Raw genomic sequence first — 19,360 nt, 5'->3', positions numbered from 1 at the left:
TCCACTCTCCCCGGCCTGGCCTCTGGCCCGCCTGCCCACAGTCTCCGTTTGAGGACATGTCACCATGACGCCAGCTACAGTGCTCAGCAAACACCCCTATCTTTGTTTCAATTACAGACTGGGTGAGGTTCAGAAATGCCCTCGGAAGGTCAGGGGTGTAGATGAGCAGGGTTGCAGAGAGACTGTCTCTGGACCGGAGGGCCAACAGGTACAGACGTATAGTCTATTTGCTAGGTTCCTCAAGTTGGTAGCCGCGGCTGAGTAAGGGAGGAAGATGAGCTAATCTGTGAATGATTCACTTCTGTACTATGATTACTGAATGTGAGTCATCTTTAGAAAGAGGGAATTTCACGCAGAGATTCTGTTGTCACTTTTCCTAGGTGTCAAGCTCTGGCACTATCTATCTAAATTTGCCTTTCTTACACCTTAAAATGTGTTTGTTGCAGGCATCCTCGGTGGATTTCCAACTTGTTTGTGTGGTATTGTGTTAGTTAAGACAGCTGGAGTAGCTGTTCGCAATTTTAATTTTGTAGGACCTGAATATATTTATTTAACGGTACTACATCATGCAACTTGGAGTGTTTGATTCATGGAAGTGTCTGATTCATTCAGACCTGTGGAGTCTGTTGACTTGGACACAACTCGGTTGGCTCTGAACGCTTGATTGCCATGCTTATCCACACCCAGCAGCGCAGGCAAGACCTGCAGACCCCCTGGGCGTCGGAGCAGGAAGATGGCTCGCAATTAGAAACCAGTCGGAAGTTAGGAGAGGGGGCGTCACAGCAGGCGTTGTTGGAGATTTACTGGAGATGCGAGATACGTGCTCTGGCATATGATCTCGGCATCACAACTGCCACCGCACGCATAACAATTAGCCTTCCCTTCGCCTTTTAAAGCAAAACATATTTTTGGAAAAGTTGTTTTTTGTTTGTTTTTTTATTTATTTTTTATTTAAGGTTGGGAAAGTGTCTAAAGGTAAAAAAATAATAACAAATATTGACTTTTCAATAACAAATAGTGTGTTTTCGTATTATAGCATAATGTGAGGTCCAACAAGTTGTAGTAGTAATGGCTACTTTTTACTTAAGTATATGTCAGAGCCCATACTTCATAGCTTTTCATAGGTTTGATATAGCCATGATCATACCTCTTAGTTCCTCACTCCCTTCCTTCCAGATAAGAAACGGTCAAACTGTTTTCATCAGGCATTCTTTCACATTTCCTCTGGAAGAGGTAGACATCTCAGAAACAAAACAGGAAGATAGGAGAGTAAAATGGCTCCAGGGCTCAGAGAAAGTTAAAAGCACACAGATAATGTGCTCCACCACCATGTGAAACAAACAGAAGCACTTCCTCTTTGAAAACGCAGAGGGTATTTGAATATCTTTCTTAGTGTCACTCTAACAATGCACTTATTGATACTACGCTTTGCTGGAAACTCAAAGCTCTTCACACAAAAGGAATCCAAAAATGAATGGAGTATATAAGCTGGGAGAATATTCAATTCTGCTGAGGTCGCGATATAAGCCAGCTCTCTTTGTACTTGCAGGGGTATCCGGAGCACTGGAGGAAAATGGTAGAGATTTCGAAAACTTTGAATCTAATTTATTCTAGTAACTTATCTAACTTCAGAGGTTGTTTAGTTGAACTGATTCTGTCCTTAAGCGATTTAAAAGGTCTTCTGGTGAACTAGGGGGAAGTGAGCCTTCGTTTTCTGTTTTCCTTCAAAACAAGCACCTAAAGCACTTAAGTTTGACACAAACATAGGCACTTAGACTCAATCTGGAGGTCGATAAAGGGAATCAGTAGGATTGACTCTGGGACCTACTGTTCCTGTTTGAAAAGAGCAGAGTGTCAGGAAAGTTGGTTTCTCCTCACCTCTCTTAACAACACCCTGAGGCCAGAGAAGGGCTGTGACAGACTAATAATAAATTCAGCGTTGTGTCTGAACCCTCCTCAGTCTGGTCTTGTAGTCTGAGCGGTTTCAAGCCTCCCAAAAAAGATGCCATCTATGTCAAACACATCCCTCCCTCTACTGTCTCCCTCCGTGTCAGAGTTGACCTGAACCCTTTAACTTCCACTGTGCAAATATAGCCCAAGGTTGTAGCTAAACATGGATAAGACCTGCATCCAACAACAGCTATCTCTGCCAGAACCCACAGTCCATTCCTGTGTGATGATACTCCCATTCCATCTGATGCTATCTCCATCAAATCAAACGCTATCAGTATCCCCCGATGCTATCGTCACTCCAGTGTGGAGATATCGAATTCCAATGCGATTCTGTCCCCCTGTCTGGATAGAGAGCTCTGGAAAGTTTAGGATGAGAAAGGAATCAGCCAATCAGGACCCGGGGTTCTATCTTTGTCACCCAGGGGCAGAGGACTGCACAGCACCTGTCTGCAGTCTAATGAGGCCAGTGGACAGGAAAGGGAGACATGATGGAGAGTCAATTACAACCCTAAAGTAATTCACCTTTCATTACCGCCTGTGTTGGGCAGGCCAAGGGTGTTTCATCAGTTGTAGAGAGGCGTTGAAGCTCAGAAGGCGAAGTAGGGGTCAGTTTGGTTTGAAATCGAAGGAAAATGTTTTTACTCCTGGAAGCGAAAAAAAAGCCCAAGTGTTTTTCTCCGCCTGAATCTGCGTTAACTAGAACAATCACATGTGGTTACAATTTTAAGGAGAAACTATTTTACTCCTGCATGAAAAATATAATGTGAGGCGAGGTTTTATCTCCAAGGGAAACCGCTTTAAAACCCTGTAAGACCCCTGTTGTAAAATTACAACGTCGCCTTTAGCTCTTTAATTGCTAATTTATTTTTTTGAAAGACCACATTTATCCAATAGCATTGCAAGGCAAGACAATAGTACCCATTGGTTATGTAAATGTAGTCGTTCCAAAAAAATCTTATATGTTTTTTGGAGAGCTAAAGGTGATGTTGAAATTATAGGGTTAATTGGGTCTTACAACAAAACATCCCTCGTTACCGTACCGTACCGCACGCTAGTACATCACGCAAAAGTATTTTACAACTATTTCATGACATGAAACGAAATAACCGCCGTCTGTCGCGTTGTTTCCTGCCCACAGATCCGCTGGACCAAGACTGCGGGAAGCGTGTCGGACCGCTTTCAGGATTCGAGCGTGTTCAACGAGACGCTGAACATCGCCAAGATCCAGAGGCACCAGGGCGGACGCTACTACTGCAAGGCCGAGAACGGTCTGGGCTCGCCCGCCATCAAGTCCATCAGGGTGGATGTCTACTGTAAGTACCGGACTGCTTTAGTTTATTAGACACTATCACTTTCCCAACTTATAAAACCTAATAAAGATGCTAACGTTCATGAGGTGGAGGTTGAATCGAAGGCCAGAAAATGTTGACGTAAAGGGTGTGTATTTGGCCGTGTAGGATCTCTGCTTTATGCGTGTAAGGTTTTACAAGACAGCTGAGCTTGTCTTATCGTGACTCATCCAAGTCATCCTTGCCCCTCTCCAAAGAATGTTAATAATGTTAAAAAGCTTTTATTATGATCCAGTATCAATACACATTACTAGAAGCACTCCGTCTTTCTATTGTACCTAGACCCCATAAAGGGATGTGTTTGTTGGCATTCATCAAACATAATGGCCAAACTGTTATTGTTTTTATTGATTTGTCATTGATTGCTCCCTTTCACCCCTTGAATTAACGAGTGCTGGTGACTCACATGAGTGCACTTCGATCACTGCTTCACCCATCACCCCATCACCTTACACAGACACACACACACACACACCTCCCCTAAGACTGTTGGCTTGCTCTTAGACTTGTTTGTGAGGACGTGGACAGTACCTAGCTTTCCTGCAAGCCAGCAGTTAAGTAAATCTGTCCTGTATGTTCCACCATGCCATTAAACAAGGGCAAAGTCCTGTTGCAGTGGTCTGGGGCATCTATTTTCGCTTCCAGCAACTCTATTGAGGTGCCGTTTAAATAGAGGCTGTGTGGCCTTGTCTGCTCCCCAGCCTGGTCAGCATCACAGGCTGCCAGCCAAAAAGGAGAACGCACTGCCCTGTGACGTGAACACTTTAAACCGACACTTTCCCATTAGTTACATCATCAGCGCGCGATAAACCTTTGACCTGTATTTAGCATATTACTCCTTCCATGACCGAGTACACAGTTTCCTCTCCTCCTCTCTTTACTCCACTCCTCCCTACCCCTCACTTTTCCTCTCCACCCCTCTTCTCTCTATCTCTCTCTCTTTCTCTCTGTCCTTTGCTTTGCATCCCAGACAAGCTAGGCTGGGGTTACCAAAGTGAAAAGAGCGGCTTTCATCTGACATCTAAGGCTTCTCAATCTGTCATTCAATCCTGTCAGTCACACAGTGCTTGTCAGTACAGTTTGGTGCTCTGGTACTGCCACAGTCCTTTCTGTCTGTCTTTCTGTCTCTATCCATCTTTCTCAGTTCTCTCTCTGTCTCTATCTTTCTCTCTCCCTCTTTCTCCCTGTGTTCCTTTCTGTCTCTTTCTCTCTTTCTCTCCCCCCCTCCCTCTACCTGTCTTTCTCTCGCTCTCCCTCTCTTTATCTGTCTTTCTCAGGACTCTCTATTTGCCTCCTGGTCTCTGGCCTCGTGCTTCCTCTGTACCTGTTTATCAATACTGATGTGAGCTGGGGCTTGGGATCGGAGCTGCTGTTAGAACGGAGGGAGAAGCCTCTCGTTGCCTGGTTGGAAATGGGAGTCCTCACTTCGCATGACTCCTCGACTGTGTGTTTACTGAACCCGGGGTTAGATGAGAGGACGGGAACCAGAGAACTGCCCCCATCAGTTGTGTCATTGCAGTTGAATGACGTCCTGTGTGATTGAGCCTGTTGAACAGTCAGCTGGTTGACTTGCCGCTCCAGGGTTGTGGTGGTCAGTGGTTGTTATGGTAGGTACTGAGTTCGGAAAGGAAACTCTACAGCTGGACGGAATATTCTTTGTGTTTGGTTGGACACATCATTTTATAAAATGATCTTATCAACCAATGACGAGAGTCAAAAAGAGTTATGTTGTATGTCTGATACTTAAGTGAAATTGTCTGTCCTGTCGAGTAGCATGTGTGATTAGAGAGCAGAGTTCAGTAGCTCTGGCATTCATGAGAATATTATTCGTTAAAAGGATGACGCAATTAGATTAATTTTTCTCATCTGATAAGCACTCTCCGTTCATCGTGTGCATTGAAAGAGATAGCTCCTTTATGGGGCTGGCGGTATTCATACCAAGACTCTAGAAGCAGGAGCATTTAAAGTGTTAGTCTGATACTCTCCTGTCTGGCTTTGTACTGCATGCACTTCATTAGTTTGCTGTTGTGTTGCACATCCAGCAAAAAAGTACTATGGAGAAATGTTATAGCTGTCCCCTAGGGGTGAATTTAATTGATGGCCCTCTTGCAGATTCTGCTATTTTTAGTTCTTTGCAGCCTTGATTTTTAATTAGCATCAAAGTTGTGTGCCGGGGCACAACAACACAAAATTGTGTTAACTTGAATGTCTCTTTCAGATTTTGTGTGTCTTTGTTCGTACCCAGAAATACACCCAGAAATATCATGGTGAGTTGGAGAGGACAGTTCCATTAAGCTACTAGGAGGAAATCTTTCATAGGGAGAAAGCGGGAGTTTTGTGTGATAAGCGGCAGAAAAGGCATGTGATGTTTCACTGTGAGACTTGTCGTTTGTTCACAAGCCTAGTCCTTTCAGAAACCAGAGGGGGCTTGTTTTTAATTTTGAGTCCAAACAACCAAGGATTTATCCGTACAGTACATACACGCTTAGGAAATGAAAGTCAGCCTTGAAAGCACCAAAGCCTCGTGACAATATAAATACCAACTGAAGTAAAAGGAAAGGCAGGTAAGGATTCTATAGGTAGGGGCATTCTCAGTCTGTATTGCTCAGCTGGTTTCCTCACCTCTCACAGAGGCAGCTACGTCAGCGAGGCAGAGACAAAGGCAAGGTCATTATTTGTAATAACGTCTCCCACCAGCCCAGAGGAGCTGATACTAGCCATGGCCAACTTCACAATAACTCATTTAAAGGACCACCACACAGCTCTGGAGTCCATCTAAGCACATTTTGTATCTGCTGATGTCTCAAGATGTGTGCTATACGTCTATAGTAAGGCCTGCAGGGAGGGTCCCTTTCGAAATTTAATAAGGAACTTCAGTCTTCAGTCCGTCTCTGATCGATGTACAGCTTTAAGTGTCCGGGTTCTCTATCTGCAGGGGAGTCCCTCCATGTTTTCATCTGATTCCTGCTTCGTTCATTGCGTTGCTGTGTCTTAGAGTTTATCGACTGTCTGATGGGGGGGGGGAGTTCATTGGCTGTTGCCTGCGTAATGCATTTCAGAGACGACACACTATAGAGAAGAGTCGATACAGGAGAAGCAGAGGAAGTAGCGAAACATCAACAGGAAGCTGACTCAGTGAGCCAGGAGACGGGTCAGGGACCTTTTAGCCAGCTAAACACTTCAGGCTGCTCCAGCCCTATGAGTCACTCTCCAATTAGTGACAGTTTTATAAATCTCCTGACAATTGCATAAACAAAGAATAAAGATGTGACTCATCTTAACTTCTTTTTATGATGGCCTAAGTCTTGAACAATAACCTCCATTAAATCTTGAATTATAATTCAATTATCTAATGACTTTATTCCTATGATGTGTTGGGTGTTCCCCTTGTATCTGAAAGCTTATTACCCAGGGATGCAGAGTATTGGTGATTGGCCAATATTAGTTTGTAAAAAGGTCAGCTCAGCCACCTGCCTGCCTATATGCCTCCCTCCCCATAATATGTGTATGCAGAAAGAACACTGGCAGTTTGGAGACATGTCTGTTAGAGATACCAAAGCCACACCATGCGGGATAATTCAAATGAGCCATTATGCAGATGATATTAACTCACATGCCCTGCCATTATTGCTTGGAGCACTTTATCATATCTACATCAAGTATTTATATGCCCTCAAGAGCCTGTTAAAGGCTAATATATTTGTGTATATGCAGAACGCACAGTGTGTGTGGGGGAGGAAGGGAGATCTCCTGGGAACATATCGATTTTAGAGTTCATTTGGAGAAGGGGGATTTGAGAGGCTGGCTCAATACGATGCATTATGAGTGAAATTGAGAAAAGAGGTTATCATCAGATTTTCAAATCCCCAGTCGTATATTTGTGGGGATTTCATGGCGGTTTATCCTTCGGCCCATAACATGTCACAGAAAAGTAGGACTTCATTGTGTGAGCTCTGCATTTCTTTACTGGCTTCACTGCGACTCATTTATTATATAAACAAAACTTGATATGCTGAAAAATATATAATCTTAAATATTATTTATTACTAGATATATAGTGCTAGAGAACAGTGCTCAGTTATAGTACGCAAATGTTTGGGGTTCTGAGGTAAATATAAAGGCAAAGTATGCCAGAAATATTCAAAACCTGATAATATATGTAGACTAAGATGCATGTGCAGTAGCTGTAAGTGTTTTGGGATGTAAATGACCTGGCATGATAAATACTTCCATAGGGCCCAGGTGAGTTATCTGAGCCTTCTTTGAATCAGGGCAGAGTGAATCAGCACATTATGTGTACATTATGTAAATGTTTGCTGGCTTGTTTAATGTAGGTAAAGCTGGTTCACGACTGGTCATTAATCTTTCAAGGACTTTCTCAGGGGAGAGGCCTTCAACAGAGCAGTAGAACTGACACTCGGACCACACAAACGAGACATATAGAATTAGTAACCACTCTAGTAAAGCAGCTTTTGCCTAGAGGGATTTCTCCTTCATAATGTCACAGTTCCTGTAATATTTGTCATCCCTCAATATCACAAAGTAGCCCGTTATGATAGCTGTTGGTCCAGCAGGAATGAATCGCATATGTAAGTCTCCCCCATGAAATGTAAATCTATCCATATATACATAATTGTATTTGTAGAAATGGATTTCAAGTCATAAAAAGATGACTATATCAATACACATTAATCACAGGGATATATATGCATTGTTGTTTGAAGTGGTCTCTCGAGAATCCCAGCCTATGAATGTTGCCTCAAAGCTGCAGTTTCAAAAAAATAGGCATTTCACCCCCAGGCTGTCAATATATACATGTTGACATGGAAGAACACGTATGTGTGTATATATATGAATAAATAAACATCAAGCCATGGATTCATGATTCTTTTATTGCTTTTATAGACCAGGAAGGAGGGAGAATCTCAGTGTCTCTCTGAGGCATGAAGCCTCACACGGTCCTCCTAATCACTATCATTACTGCTGCGGTTTGCACATTTTCCTTTAGAGCATTCTAATCCGAATCATCTGGTTGCAACCTGCAGTATACATATTGAAACTAGCCTGGCGGAACAAAAGTCCACAATGTGAATGTATCTCTGTATTGTACAGTACATTAAGTGCATCATGAAATTCAGACTTAAATCTTAAATAAGAAAGCATCATATTTTAGTGGTAAAAGGTCTGGTAGGTAAAAAAGCTAGTGGTTGCACAAAACTATTGTACAGAGATATCTTTAATGTTAACCAGATTTAGAATTACATTAGATTCAGTGTGAGCTATTTTCAAGATGCATGCATGCAATTTCAGAAATTCAACTCAAAGGAAGAGACGGTACAATTTCGAATTCGCGGACCTACAAAAGATCACAATTTACACCAACAGAACATATGACATTCGAGACTGCTCTACTCATTATTTGAGAATAGATTCCTAGTGAATCCTCCGAGCTTATATATATTGGCATGTTGACTTGATTTAGACTGAGAAAGAACCTTCAGCTGAATGGACTTCTGTCTGTGGCGTTGTGTTCCAGACGCTAATAGGAGGCCCGTGGGTGGTGTGGTGCATTGGTTTGTGTCCTGTTTTCCAGGGAGATGAATGGGATGGGAGATGGGCAGAGGCAGACGCCTCTGTCTCTGGGAGACGATGAAGAGGAGATTCATTACACCCCCTCCCTGCTCTAGTGGGCATCATTACTTCCTCATCTCCATCACTGGTAGGAAGACCAGAGGGCGTCTGGCACCTGGCCCCCCATCCATCCATCCAGCCATCACACACACACCCACACTCACTGACTTTCTTGTTCCTTTACACACACAAACACACACACACATCAACACTACTGGTGTGCCCCTCCCAAAGCAAGCGAGATTGAAAAAGAGAAACACCTGTCAGCGAGGAAGATGGAGGTGCGGCAGCTCTACGGAACGCCTGACCCAGCCGCCGCCTGCACTCTCAGTTAGCGGCGGTTAGAACGCAGCCGAGCCGAAACTGCCAGATGCCTGCTTTGAAGAGACCTCATTTTAGGTCAGAGGCAACACTGTGTTCGCCTCTAAACTCATCCTCCTGGATGTGGTTTTGCTGCTTCCACCAACCAGGGATGTCTGACTAGAATACCTGTACTAGGATTGAAGGAAGTGAAATCCGAATGCTTATTTACAGCATTTGCATTGTAGAGACTGCTCGTGCTTGTGTAATCCCTGATCCACTGTGTGCCTTATGACTGGTTTTAGAGGAAACTAGTGGTGGCTACATAACAACCCCAGCCACCCTGTCATGTTCTCAGCAAGGCCATGTTAACAGCGTGATTGCCCTCTAAATTCACTTACAGTGACGCAGGAGCGCTAAAACAGCGGCAGCATTAGCCGACGGTCCACTGACTACGCGCTGCCTCAGTGCTGTACTTGTCAGTAATTACACTGAGCCAGGTCTGATGACAGTGGCCTGAGAGGAGGACCAGTGTGAGAACACAAGTACTTATCTCCTGGGAGAGAATTAGATGGCAGGGATACTAAGGTGAGGTGCACTGTAAACACCAGTAAGGGGTTTACTTGAAACTGTTGTAGAAACTCAAATACACTCAAGTCCATCAAATTATTTATGCAACATAATCTCTTAAGTAAAGACAACAACAACAAAACTATTAATTGCATCAATTCATAGATTGTATATGTTATTATTTACTTAAATGGTTTGGATGTAATAAGTTATGAGTCTTCTGAATTTATTGGGTGCACATTGTGTGGTGAGGTTAGGCAGGAGACAGGAGATGCAGAGAATGGGATTGTGGGAGGTTTAGAGAATGACGAGTGGAGATGCAGTGAGAAAGACAGACAGCTTTTCTATTTCTCCCCCTCCTACTGAGACCATCGTCTCTCAGGGTCAGAACTGGTTTGTGGAGATGCTGACTGCTGAGTGAATTATTCAGGTCCAGATACACAGCATAAGAGCAGTGCCAAACACGTCTCTCCTGAAAGCCAGTACGAACCGGAAGCCATGTGCTTCTCACTGCATTACAGCCCATCACAATCCTTCTCCTTGTTAGTTGTTTGTTACAGGCTATGACAAAAGCAAGCATTATGTTTGTCAACGCTTGGAGTGAGTTCTAAATATTACCGACGCTTCCACCAGAGTGAGTTATTTTTCCAAAACGGAAGCTAGCTAGCTTTAGTTAGCTTCCGTTACCTAGCAACCTAGCATAATACTCGTAGCAATGCTACTACCTGCTAGTGTTACTTGTTAGCCTCCTAATTGTAAATTTTGAAGCCATACTATAGCGTTTGTCATATAGTTTTTGTCTATCGGAAAATAGTCGGTTGGAATGTTCAGAATCACACATGTGTGACGGTACTCTGTGGGGCCCGCTTTCGAACGATCACATATGTGTGACGCTACTCCTTAACGGGTTAAATCAATCATGGAGACGTACATCCGATGCTGAGGCTCTTGTTTTTGACTGAGTATACAGTGCAGTCTCAAGCAGAATACACACAATTATTCTTTCACTCTCTGAGTTGTCCCTACTTTCCTGACTGGTCTCTAGCGTCACTGTGTCCAATCCCGACCGGTTTTTAGCTAACATTCTGATAAAATGCCACTTCAAATATTGATAGAAAATAATCGTATCACGTTTTCAGCTGATTTACTGATTTCACGTTAAGCTTTAACTTCTTACCTTTCGAGCTAAATATTGTTTAAAAATTTAGAGTTAGCTTAGCCTTTACTAGAGCCGGTCAAAAGACGCTGGCGCCGGTAAATTAGCCGTGCGCTACCCTTGTCCAAACCCGACCGCACTTCTAAACACTGGCCGCTGCTATTTTTCTGGGGATATTAACTTGATCCAGGGTCACCAAACTGACCATCAATGCTGTCAACATATCCGGGGACGTAGTTATGTCCTCCACAATAAGATATCACGCTTCAACATCTCCAAACTATGCGATAAAATCTCAATTTGACTGTATACCACCACCTGCTGGATGTTTTGTTGAACTCTTCTCAAAGTTTGCTAGTCCCCATCCCTTCCTCCCCTCGACTACAGATCACGTCACACATGATCGTGTATTTTCATTGGCAAGACAAAGTAGTGTTAAGCTACCATTGAAATACACTCATATGCTAACCCATAGTAGCAGTACGATGACAACACAGACACACTTGTCAGAGTAAAGATCGTCGCCCAAGCGTCGCCCGAGTGTCACCGAGTGGTCTTTCGGCCAAAGTAACTTTCCTATATTATTTAGACATGTAAACGTCCATATATGTTCATGAAACTTTACACGTAGATTGTTTGGTATGCCTAAAATAATACTACTTACACTTTGCTGGCGATAGCAAAACTCTCAAGGATCACAATGACTCTTGCTTAGAGACTTGTTGCTCTTGTGGTTAGTGGTAACTGACTTAAATTTTTGTACTCGCTGTGATATATTGTTTTTATTACTGTTGCTTGCTTTTTCCACAGGTACACTTGCACTTATAGCAGTTCATGTTGTTTAATTGTAACTTGTTTAACTACATGCTCTTATGGTTCTTCCCTTTGGCACTTATTTTGGTTGTTCACAATGTGTGCTTCATGTTTTGGCTACTCGCAATGTTTTGTGGCTATCTCGTTGTTATGATCAGTGACCTATGCACTTTGTAAAGCTCTCTCTTGGAAGTCGCTTTGGATAAAAGCGTCTGCTAAATGAATAAATGTAAATGTAAAAGAAAATGCTGGCAAAAAGACCGGAAACTGAGTGTCCAAACCCCGTTCGGGTTTGGACAATAGTAGTTTACAGCGGTCGGGATTGGACACAGTGACGTTATATCACTAATACACACAGTAGTCAGACACATGACCCTACAAAAGGCCAGAGTATCATTGCTTATTATTGTATTATTACCGCAGAGTTCATATTTAATCAAACATTTATTCTCATTTGGAAATCCTAGATGAAAACACTGTTAATCAGTAAGGTAACTAATTACATTTGTTGATTTGAAAATGGCACACACAACATTAGCTGAAGTTAGCATTCGGTTGCCAGGTGTCATGATGTGCACTAGCACGTGTTTCAGCACATTCAAACGTGCACTTAAGTAAAGGCTGCATACACAGGGTGAAAACACTGGACCCATTCTGAGTGAATCACAGTGGAAACACCATTGGCATTTCATCCAAGAGCAAAATGCCATTCACATAACGGCTCTGGGGCCTGGAGAAGGTCTCTTTTATGCTTTTATGGTTTTAGCACGGCCGTCCTTGCTGCGAAAGTAGCTAGTGTGATCATCGTAAAAATTTACATCAATAATGAAACACCGGCCACGTGTATATTACCATAATTACTATCTCGAAAGCTCTGCTCACATTTCCCATTTGCTGCATACAATGAGTCCATGTGAGTGTCTTTTCTCTATATGCAGAGAGGAAGTGCCACTCTTCCATAGTAGCACCTGTCATTGCAGCAGCCATTTCATAGACATCCTCATTCCCCATTCTTCCCTCTCTCTCCTCTCTATCCTGTACAGCATTGAGATTGGTGTGACACATAATTTACCGGGACCCATATCTCATGTCCCGGAGAATGATATTCAGTTTAGAGAGAGATATCTCTTTCACTCTGCCGCCATCATTGGAATGGTCTGTGAGGATGTATTTTTGCCCAGTCCCCTATGCGATCAGGTTGCTGTATGGAGCCATAGCTGACACCAAATAGATAAAGCCAGTTATTACAGGAGTCTGTGGCTGAGAGCTACAAGATGGGGGTCAACAGCGCCCAGGGTGTGAGAGACGAAGGCGAAGGAAACGGCCCGACAGTAAATTACACGCTGGATGCAGGTATTCCATCAGGGATCTATGGAGAAGGGTTGGCGATGTATTTCAAGAATATAGCTTATTAACCTTGTGACCCGTGTAAATGTGAGAGCACAAAACTGCTTCATTCAGCAAACTGGAGGTGATGCTTCATCTTTATTACTGTGCGTCTGGTACACGTCCCTCTATTTTTATTTTATTTTACAGTTAAGTACACTGTTTGGAAACAAAAACATTCATATCTAATACATAGACACGTAATATGTTCTGATGAACTTACCAGTTCAACTTAAATACCATACTTTAATTTTCAACCTGCTGTTGACGAGGTGTTTAAAGGGTTAGACAAAGTTTGGTTCTATCCTCTCAAACTTACCTTGAAGAGACACTTAATCTTGTTGTTGCTGGGGTAACATTTCAACAGCCACTCTTAATGCCTAAAATCATCAATCTAAACTATAGGAGAGACCTTGCTCCATGCTGCTGTGTCCAGAACACAAGTTCACCTCTCTGCTTGCAATTCATTAAAGGTGGTTGTGCTTGTGGAGTGGCTTTGAGATGCCAACTCTAAAATAAAAGCCAGAGGCCCTGTTCCAGCACATTAGGGATGGCTTCCAGCTAATAGCTGCTCTTACTAATACCTCTTGTCTGAGTCTGTACCAGAATAGCTACCTTCGCAATGACAGCCATCCTTCTTATTGGGAAGAATAGGGGGCATAGACGTTGTATTCATCACCTCATTAACATCTGGATACAGGCGGCTACCACATTTTCCAGACCCCCCTTTCACCTGCCATCACCCCTGCTAGTGCAGAATGAAAGTAAATTGCTTATCTCTGGCACAATGGGACTATTTTTACTTGTAAAAGGAGAAACACAAGTGCCAGTCAGGTTGCTTGTGTGGCGTTGTAATCAAGCTGAGACAATGATTGGTGCCACAGCGCTGCAGGGAAATTAATCGCGGGCCTGTGACACTCAGAGCCAGCAACCCTGATGGGTGTTCTGTGCTCTCCACCAATGACAGCTGGAGATTAGACACAGAATGACAGACAGGCTGAGCTAGGCGCTGGATTAGCATGCAGCACCACCCCAGGAAGGTGTGTGTGTGTGCGTGCCTGTGTGTGTGTGCATGCACTTGAGGGTGTGTGCGCGTGAGTGTGTGTGTGTGTGTGTGTGAGGGATCTATTTTAAGGAGGAATGGACATGAAAGGAAATGAGATCACATTTACGTTTGATGTGGAAATTAAACGTCTTATTTATTCTTCATATCTCTTTCCTTTTATCACTCACCACCACCTTTAACCAAACTCCTTACTAGTACCTATTTGTCAAACTAATATTTGGATTCTTTGTGGCTATTCAATTGGGAATATCAGCCTACAAAATGTTCTAGTTTAAAACACAAAATAAAAAGCAGTCATGACTACTGCTTACATTACTACGATTGACTAAATCATTACTATGATAAACACCTGTCTTGAACCTGGGCATGTAGTGCAGCCCAACACAGGGCAGGAGACCCACTCCCAAACACTCGCCCTGAAGCTCTTTAGACAAGGTACCCCACGACTGTGCGGTTTTGATCACAGCCCAGCCCACACAACTAGCGTAGCAGTGTGCAGCATCACGCTCTGTTTTGCTCACCACCAGAGCCCCTCCCAGCAACTCGCGCGTCGTCGCTTCCTGTACACGGCGCTCATGTGATCCGCGGCGTGGAGGAGGAGCCTGGACGTGGTTCGTAGGGGGGGAGGAGAGCCTGGGCGTGGTTCGTAGGGGGGGAGGAGAGCCTGGACGTGGTTCGTAGGGGGGGAGGAGAGCCTGGACATGGTTCGTAGGGGGGGAGGAGAGCCTGGACGTGGTTCGTAGGGGGGGAGGAGAGCCTGGACGTGGTTCGTAGGGGGGGAGGAGAGCCTGGGCGTGGTTCGTAGGGGGGGGAGGAGAGCCTGGACGTGGTTCGTAGGGGGGGAGGGGACGGACGAATAGGTTAGCTCTCTAGAGCGTTTCACTGTACTGTTTCACTGTTTACTGGCCCGTGACCTCGTAGATCTGTAATTACAAACCCAACAGCCCCATGGCGAGGGCCAGCGCAGGCCCCTCCCGGCCCTGTGAGCTAAGCTTCAGTCAGCCGGGCGTGACTTCGGGATGTAATTGCACAAGAGCGACACACATTCGACACCTTGGCCCAGGGAAGACTTACGACTGAGTTAAAATTTGGTTTGAAATTCATCAAATTTTAATCCTCTGCGTACATTTCCATATTTATCTCTTGGGGCAGCTAGCACACACTTTCTCTGTCTTCATAAATGTTTTGCTATAAATAGGTCAGGGGTACTCCCTTCACAGATCATTGTATCATTACGCAAATCACAAAAACACACAAACACACACAGGGCACACACTTAATCTCTCTATTTGTCTCTCTCTGTCTCTCTCTTTCCCTCTCTTTCCCTCTCTCTTTCTCTCTGTCTCTCTGTCCCTCTCTGTCTCTCTCTTTCTCTCTCCCTCTCTCTGTCTCTCTCCCTCTCTCTGTCTCTCTCCCTCTCTCTCCCTCTGTCCCTCTCTCTTTCTCTCCCTGTCTCTCTCCCTCTCTCTGTCTCTCTCTCTGTCTCTCTCCCTCTCTCTTTCTCTCTCCCTCTATATCTCTCTCTCTCCTCTTTAACCTGCCACCACACAACATTTCCTGTTGACAAACCCAATCGGGTCCTTGATTCAAAGACACAGGGTACGTCATGGCACTCTCTGTGATTCATTCAGTATCTGTCACACAGGCTAAATGAACCGTGTGCTAAACAGCCAGACGAGTAGCTTTGGAAGTGCTCAAGATAACATACAGGATTTGTACGCTCTCCTCCTCTCCTCCTCCATAATGAATCAGTGTATTTATTTAGAGCAATCTGCTTGGCCAAAATGGCTCCACTCAGCTGCCCTCTGTTGTGCCCCTGGTGTCCTCCTTGCGTGGGCCTGGTTCCCCCATAGGTAATTGCTCTTACCTGGGCCACTGTAATGGATTCGGGATGAAGTATTGACCGCTGCTAGATTTTGATTAAGGGGCTCCAGGGCTGAACATGTCTTAATAAAACTAAGGAATCAGCATTTGGCCCTCCGCTTTCTGACTGTGGCCTGAGCCGTGCATCAACCAGGCGATGAGCGCGGCAGCTGGGTACAGGGCTTGAATCTATCTATTAACATTTCCAACTGGCTCAAATAGTTACCTTCCTTAACTGTGTAATGGGGGACCCCACCCTACCCCCCCCCTCCCAAAAAAACACGGTTCTATATTTGAGACCTGTTATTTTCTCTCTTGCTACTTCACTCGCTCCCTGAGTCGAGCTTGTTCTTGTGTCGTACCTAAAAGGTCAACCTTAATTGTTCTGGGTTCTGGCGTTGAGGTTAACTTGCGTTGACTTGGCTTATCTGCTTCTTGAAATTGCCTTTTTCGCTTTGCCTTGAGAACTGATTGCATCTTGAAGACCGACGAAAGCCCCTTTACTTCCCTGAGTGTGCAAATGGCCGTCGTTTAAGCGTGGAGTATTAGCGAACTCAAAGACACCACAGTTATGATGAACACCATTTGCCAAGGCTTAATGCGTTAGGCAAGTAAGATGATTAACTTTGAAGCCATTTAATCAACTGCGGGCGCCCTTCTCAAATAGCCAACTGTCAGTAGCAGAATAAAACTTCCCTAAGAAGTGTTGGGAGACGGGCAGAGAAACAGATGTATCACTTCACTGAGTCCCTCGTGGGTTCAGAGGCCAACCAAATATTATGCTAGGGAGGGATGAGCATCAGCTAAGTGTTTGCGAAGGAGATCAGTGATTCTTTGTGGACTTCGCTTCAGTCTACCAGGACATTCACTTTGAAGACAAGGCATGGTGGCTCATTGATTAGAAAAGTCAATGTGCCCTTGAGCTATGTGTGTGTGTACAGGGAACCTGTGGGTGTGTTTGTGTGTGTGTACAGGGAACCTGTGGGTGTGTGTGTGTGTGGGTGAAAGCACAGATGATTGGTGCTACCTCCCAGTGTTCCTCGGACTCAGGCTGTCTTCAGCCTGTGTCCACACGTCGATACCAGGATGTCTGACCCCCCCCTGACCTTCACTCATGCTCTCGGCAGACATATTAGATTTGTGTTAAACATGGTTATCATCGATAAAACAAATCTCACGTCGATCCACATATCGGTAATAATGCAACTGCTCGAAACTATGTTTAAAGGTTTAGGTCTATCTCCAAGCTGCATGATAATTGGGTGTGCTCAAGCCTTCGGCGAGAGCACAACCTTTGTTCTCTCACATATATATTTATTATTTATTTTTGCCCCCCTAAATCTTTGTCAATATTTGGCCTACATAGACAACCTAGGTGTCAAACGTTTCGTCTTGGTAGCGATTGAGTTGCTTGTATTTTTATTTACGTTCCGTTGCATGGTTTAGGCTCAAGTTACGTTTTTGTGGCGAAAAGTGAAGCTAACGGTGGCTAATTTGCTAGCCACAGTCACTGACGTTACTAACGTCACTACGTCACTAACGTCACGAAAACACGCGTGACTACCTGTAGCAGAACATTTGTTTCACATCTGTTAACTTGGGGGATAGCTAGGCTAACTATAGCTTTACTGCAAGGCAGCTGCAGGAACGCCACAAGCAAAGAGGCCAGGGTGATAACTATTTACTCATTTTACTTTGTGATGTGAAACACAATTATGAAATGTAATGTACAATATTAGCTGATATTATTAAGGAAGTAGGCCCACATCTACTTTTGGAAACGGTAGTCTACTATTTCACTGAAGCATTAGCATGACATTAGCCTCTGTTGAACATGTTCGGCACTCCCCTTACTTAAATCAAAAGTCTATCTAACTGCTAACCTTAACTTCATTGCCACAGCCTAAACTTTGTCAATCTGTTCATGAAAATAATTAATTTCAGCCTAAACCGTACAACGGAACGTTAAATCCAATTCAACCAACGCAATCGCTACCAAGACGAACACAGCAGTAGTCTAGTACTGTACTGTAGTAGTACAATTTACCGGGGCAGCTTCTCCACACAGGGCTATATCGCACTTTGCGTTGTTACTGACAATGATCGCTACCAGTGAGCTTTCTATGAAAGCGATTTTCCAGTAAATAAATGTCAAGCTTATTTACGTTTTTGGGGGCATATTTTCAGTTAGAAGATGGTACTGTTTGAATCGCGATTCAATCTTCTACTGCCGGTAACGTCGTAGAATAATCTTCAAAGGGGGTTCTTTATTAATGAATGAATGCAATATGAGTAGGCTAACTGCCTTAAAATATCACGAGAAGGGAAAAACTTAAAAGGACGTTTACGTCATAGAGATTAGGTCAATTTTTACACCGGTCTGCCAAATTTATTCGTTTTGATTCAACGATGAGGATGCCTTTTGCAGGGGAAATGAGAAGATCTATTTCATTCTACACTTCACTCGTATTTTCAGTTGTAAATGAGCAGCAAAAAAAAGATGCTTTTAAATCTATGTAATCTTTATAAATAATAAGTATGCATTTTTATATAAAATATACAGAAATATCAGTTTTAAAAATGTCATTCAAAAACGGACCCCTGTGCAGCCGACGCAAGCAAGCACACCCTACAATTTCCCCAGAAATTTTACCCTCTCTAGTGCATTATTGATTCATTACCTGATCAATATTTATACTGTATGTGTGTTGGTGTGTGTGTGCGCATGCGTGTGAATGTGTGTGTGTGTGTGTGTGTGCGCATGCGTGTGAATGTGTGTGTGTCTCAGACCTGGACGACCCCGTGGTGACGGTGCACCAGAGCATCGGCGAGGCCAAGGAGCAGTTCTACTACGAGCGGACGGTGTTCCTGCGCTGCGTGGCCAACTCCAACCCTCCCGTGCGCTACAGCTGGCACCGCGGCCGCGACGTCCTGTCCCAGGGCTCCGACAAGGGCGTGGAGATCTACGAGCCCTTCTTTACACAGGTAACACCGAGAGGGGGGACCGTACACCTAGCGTACACCTACGTAGGCGTCACCATGGCGACGGGTAGGCGAGTGTACAATGAACCACACACACATACACACACACACAGGCAAGAGTTGAGATCCATCACTCTCTGCTTCACTCAGGAGGGTCCTACTGTCTTTCTCCTGCTTCAGAGAATGACAGGTCAGAATGCGGTGGTTCAGATAACTGATAATGACAGACGGGGAGGAAGACGAGGCAGGAGGGTAGAGAGGAGAGGAGGAGAAAGGAGGAGAGGAGACCAA

General features: G+C 44.2%; 2 protein-coding genes across 2 annotated transcripts in view; both read left to right on the top strand.

Annotated features, from left to right (window-relative positions):
- Nucleotides 1-19,360, top strand: part of LOC134025319 (solute carrier family 25 member 47-A-like) — a 312,104-nt gene that overhangs the window by 195,097 nt on the left and 97,647 nt on the right. The gene's annotated exons all lie outside the window — the stretch shown is intronic.
- Nucleotides 1-19,360, top strand: part of LOC134025176 (MAM domain-containing glycosylphosphatidylinositol anchor protein 2-like) — a 96,393-nt gene that overhangs the window by 18,314 nt on the left and 58,719 nt on the right. Inside the window, exons 3-4 of the mRNA XM_062468072.1 lie at nt 3,092-3,266; nt 18,876-19,072. Of these exons, the coding sequence (XP_062324056.1) occupies nt 3,092-3,266; nt 18,876-19,072 (372 nt within the window). The remainder of the gene's footprint in view (nt 1-3,091; nt 3,267-18,875; nt 19,073-19,360) is intronic.

The sequence above is a fragment of the Osmerus eperlanus genome, chromosome 8, assembly GCF_963692335.1.
Source record: "Osmerus eperlanus chromosome 8, fOsmEpe2.1, whole genome shotgun sequence".
NCBI classification, from domain to species: Eukaryota; Metazoa; Chordata; class Actinopteri; order Osmeriformes; family Osmeridae; genus Osmerus; species Osmerus eperlanus.
This window is presented reverse-complemented; position numbering and strand designations above follow the sequence as displayed.